A 4,891-nucleotide genomic window follows, 5' to 3' on the forward strand; every position below is an offset into this window, starting at 1 on the left:
TGCTTGGGACTGATTGCTGGTACAGGTGTTTGCTATCAACTCCCTATTTAAGCAGTCACCAAACTCTCAGTCATTGGACTGTTCTATGGAGTCAAATTAATATCACATATATATGCACAATTATAAAGTTTTGCAAAAGAAAAAAAAGTTTTGCAAAAGAAAAAAAAGTTTTGCAAAGGAAAAAAAAGTTTTGCAAAAGAAAAAAAAGTCTTGAGCAAAAAAAAAAAAAAAGTTTCGCAAACAAAAATAAAGATCGCAAGATAAAAATAAAGTCTTGAGAAAAAAAAAAAAAAAGTTTTGCAAACAGAAATAAAGAATTGCAAAAAATAAATGACAGTTGTAAAAGAAGCTAATGAACTGTGATTCTATTTTATCTCTGCAACACATATTTTTCATGCTCACTCCTACTAATTCATTTGCGCTTCATTTTTCTGTGCGTTTCACTTCATGGCACTGTTTTGACGTGGGGGTGGAGTCAAAAAACTGGGGCATGTTCAGCGGGCCTGGACACGCCCCCACCCCCCGCGAAGCTACGTCATTATCTGGAGACGTAGATTCGCAATTCGAAAGTCAACATGGCAGAGCGCAGGCCCGCGGGTGGATTCCAGGTATGTAAAGTTGATTGTTTCCTTTTATTTCACTGTCATTAAAATGTGTGCTGTTTTGTAAACTACATGTGATTACTATCAGTCGAGTGTTTGAAATAACTTAATTTTGTGATCTGATGTGCGGTTTTTGTCCCATAACGAGGCAGATAATATATTCTATACGGTAATAAAGGCTATGTCCATTAGCACTGGATTATATATATACTTTATTGTTTAGAAAATACCAGAGATATCTTAAAGAAAACAGCTAAACCTTATATTGTTGGATATTTAAATAAATAGCCAGATCGCCCAATAAATTATGCCAACAGGTGGAGACAAGTGACGGAGATTCGATCAAAAAACATTGATTGATTCAGGAATGAAAAGTAAAAAAAAAAGTAAAGTTTTATGAGCAAGTCATGAAGTTATTAATCATTTGTTTAATTTTTTTAACCAATTCGTTGAATATTGTATTCTATATATGGACTGCAGCATTAAAAAAAAAAAAAAAAACTTCAGTAAATTACATGTTTTGTTTAGTTGTCTTTTTTCTGAATTATGGTGGAAGAATAGTGATATCTATTTTAAAAATAAAATATTGATACAATATAGTTAATATAAATATGAAAAATAATACTTAATTCTGAAGAAATTTTGTGAACTACATTTGCTCAAGAACGTTTTTAGTTTTAGCATTTTGAGTTTATTCAATATACTGGTTTGATACTTAGATAAGTAACTATGTCTAAATCAGTGAATCTACAAATATTGTTTTGAAGTCTGATGATGCAAATTGTAATCTGTGGCCCTTCGCATTTTAGTTTAAATGTGGCCTGCTTGGCCTCTGAGTACCCCTGACTTTAGCTAGTCTTTTTCATATTCTATGTGTACTCAAAAAATATCATGCAAAGTCTTATGAAATGTATACAAAACACTAAATAACTAATTGAGTTGTTGTTTTGTAGGTTAGTGGGCAAAATGATGACACCAGGGTTGAATTGGGGCGTATGGTGATGGAGAGACTCCTCTCCAAACTGCAGTATGCATTGAGTCGGCAGCCACTTGACTTGGATTACTGGCAATTTATTTGCAGTCATGAACTTATTTTCATCACATCCATTCTTAATCAAATTACTTTCCCACATGAAGTACTTAATGAACTATCCAACTTAAAAAATACAGTGGAGAGGCAAATTGAAAACAACTGTGCACCCATAACTGCCCTAGAAGTGCAATTTGGAACGAAGGGACTTCCAAAGTTTCTTATTTCTAAAGAATATCTCCAGAATCTTGTGAGCATGCAGCTCTCTATTCCATGCATTGCTCAGCTTCTTGGTGTGTCAACCAGGACTATTAATCGCCGTCTCAATGAGTATGGTATTTCTATAAGAGATACATACACAACGATAACAGATGAGGAACTTGACAACCTTGTCAGCTCAGTAAAGGCTGAAAGTCCACATCTTGGCCACAGAATGATGAAAGGACAGTTGCAAGCACTGGGTCACCGTGTGCCATGGACAAGGGTGTGGGATTCTATGCATCGAGTGGACTCTGCTGGAATACTTTCAAGAGTGACGCAGCCAGTTCCTGGAAGGCCACAGCCCTGCAGAATTTAGCTTAAACTCTAATCAAGTAATTTTAGCTTATTTAAACTGTGTTGGAGCAGGGTTGGAAATAAACGCTGCAGGGCTGTGACCCACCAGGAACTGATTTCTGCAGCCCTGACATAAATATAACATTTGATCATTTACCTCAGATCATGTACCTTGGAGCTGCTACAGATAACAAAGCATCAACTGCCTTTGGATTTTTCCATCAGTCAGTGGAGAGAAATGGATTTCCGTTAAGGTAAAACAGTTTGTACTTTCCAGCATTTTTTGTTTGAATAGATCAGTGCTTTTCAAACCTGTCCTACGGACCTCCCTCCTCCCACTGCACAATCTGGGATGATTCCCCCATCAGACACACCCAATTCAGGTATTGCAGTCTCTAGTTGAGTTGAATCAGGTGTGTCTGGTGGGAGGGGAGGTTTGTGAAACACTTTATTACAAAGATATAATTTTTTTGTCCATCTTGTGTAAAAATAGTAAAAAGGGGGAAAAAAATCCAGACAGACAAATAGAACATTTATGAGGTTGAATTTTCACCATATTTCGATATATTTCTTAAAAAAAGTTTAAAAGCATATAAACATGCCATACATTAAAGGGGCATTGATTTTACTTTTAGACTGTTCTTTTCTAAAACAGCTTTGCTCTTTTTAATTACTTCTGCATTTAGAGTTCGAGGAGACCAAGGAGTAGAAAATGTGGAGATGGCTAGATGCATGTTTTCTGTGCGAGGCTGCGGAAGAGGAAGTTTCATGTCAGGAAAAAGTGTGCATAACCAGCGGTAAGCATCAAGATTAATTAAATATTCATACCCCGAGCTAAACATATGAACAATCTATTTGTAAGGATAACTGTGTACTCAACTTTTATGCAATGAGGTGCTGTTAATCAAATGATTACACACTGTTTTGTCTGCATTTCTCAGTATTGAACGCCTTTGGCGCGACATATGGATGGCTGTAACCAACATCTTCTATGATGTTTTACACACTCTCGAGGAGGAAGGGTTACTAGATCCATCCAACAGCCTCCACATGTTTTGTTGCCATTATGTGTTTCTGCCGCGCCTCCAGGCCAGCCTTGATTCCTTTACTTGTGGATGGAATAACCATCCTCTCCGCACAGAGGGCCATCGAAGCCCCAACCAAATGTGGGAAATCGGGCTGATTCAAAACCCAGTCCCAGATCCTCCAGAATCTGAGGTATTGACTATAATTTGACTGCCAGAACATGCATTTACTTTTTCACCTCATGTATTACAGCAATAAAAATACATTGTCCATAAACTGTAACTTTTTTTTATTTTTCACAGAATTCTCAAGATGAAGACTCTGACTGGGACATGACCAGAACCCCTGACCAGCCATCTATAGGAATTGTAGTTCCTCCAGTAGATTACACATTAACTGAGGAACTGAATGCCCAGCTGCAAGCTGTTGTTGACCCAGCCTCACAATCTCAAAACTTTGGCAGGGACAAATATTTAGCAGCATTACATTTTGTGATCCTTCATTCTTAAAATTCTTACAATGTATTCCCAACATATTCAGAACAAAACTAGATATAGTACAAAATGAAACTTTTGATAAACTAAAAATAGTTATTGTTTTGAAGGTTTTCTTCCTACAGTAAACAAGTATTAACAGTAATATTTAACTATTAATTGCAAGATTCTAAAATCACTGTATATACAGAGCATGTATTTCCTATGGAATCAGTATAAAAAGTAAACAAATGAAATTTGATTAACAAAAAACACTTTGCCTGTTATTTTCTGGTGTTAGAATTACAATAAGAACATGTAATACCATATAGCAGTATTTTATGCCCTGAACATGGAGCAATGCAACTACATTTAATACAGCATTTTATGCTACTCTCAAATTTACACTCTGTTAAATCCAGAGTTGATAGCCTGAAGCATGACTTCCTTGAATGAACTGTAGTTGTCCATGTGTGCTACAGGAAAAATAATTTTTCTGGCACAGGCACTTACAACTTTGTAGCAGATTCGGTGTGCAGGCATCCTCTGATGACAATCATGATCAAAATGCAAAGCAATTTTGAATTCTTGACTCTCTGACATGAGAAGTGGCTTGTGTCCCTGGCCAGTAAGCCATTGCATTACACGGAGGACAGTTAAGGGCAGGGTGTCTCCGTCAGGGATATCATCTGCAAGCAAAAGAGAATGTCATCTTAACCAAAAGTGATTCTACAATATAGCTCACCATAAACATTTTCCGTTAAATCACAAAAAAAAAAGAGGCGGCGTAGTAATAAGTTTGTATGACAGATGCTCACTGTAATGCAATATTAATTTTTAGACAACATTTGTCTTTTCTTAAAGCATCTACACTACATTAGAAACTTGAAGTTAATGTCATACCAGCACTTTCAATTTCCTGAAGGAAATCCTGAAGGAAATTGACAATAGCCATTTCACGTGCTTCTCGCATTGTTCCCTTCTCTGACAGCTTAGGCAGAATGTTCTGCATTATAAAATCAGCATCAGCCTGCAGGATAACAACAAATATGCATTTTCAGGCACTGAGAAAACAATTGCTAAAAATTCTTATGACTTGTATTTTATATCTCAATTTTTATGTTCAAAAAAAGAAAAAAAAATGTCCATATTCAATAAGAATAAATCTCGAAAAATGGATAAAATTACTATGAATGATACCTCAT

General features: G+C 36.1%; 2 protein-coding genes across 2 annotated transcripts; both read left to right on the top strand.

The window, feature by feature from the left end:
* The first annotated feature begins 569 nt into the window (after positions 1-569).
* On the top strand, positions 570-2,209 carry LOC122138407. Its single transcript, XM_042730592.1, has 2 exons — positions 570-608; positions 1,556-2,209. The coding sequence occupies exons 1-2, from the start codon at positions 576-578 to the stop codon at positions 2,207-2,209; spliced, it is 687 nt and encodes a 228-aa protein (XP_042586526.1). The 5' UTR covers positions 570-575.
* On the top strand, positions 2,205-3,865 carry LOC109105769. The gene is made up of 4 exons (XM_019119038.2): positions 2,205-2,441; positions 2,874-2,984; positions 3,129-3,405; positions 3,516-3,865. The coding sequence occupies exons 1-4, from the start codon at positions 2,353-2,355 to the stop codon at positions 3,720-3,722; spliced, it is 684 nt and encodes a 227-aa protein (XP_018974583.2). The 5' UTR covers positions 2,205-2,352; the 3' UTR covers positions 3,723-3,865.
* Positions 3,866-4,891: the final 1,026 nt, after the last annotated feature.

Source organism: Cyprinus carpio, chromosome B9 (genome assembly GCF_018340385.1).
Source record: "Cyprinus carpio isolate SPL01 chromosome B9, ASM1834038v1, whole genome shotgun sequence".
Taxonomy (NCBI): Eukaryota; Metazoa; Chordata; class Actinopteri; order Cypriniformes; family Cyprinidae; genus Cyprinus; species Cyprinus carpio.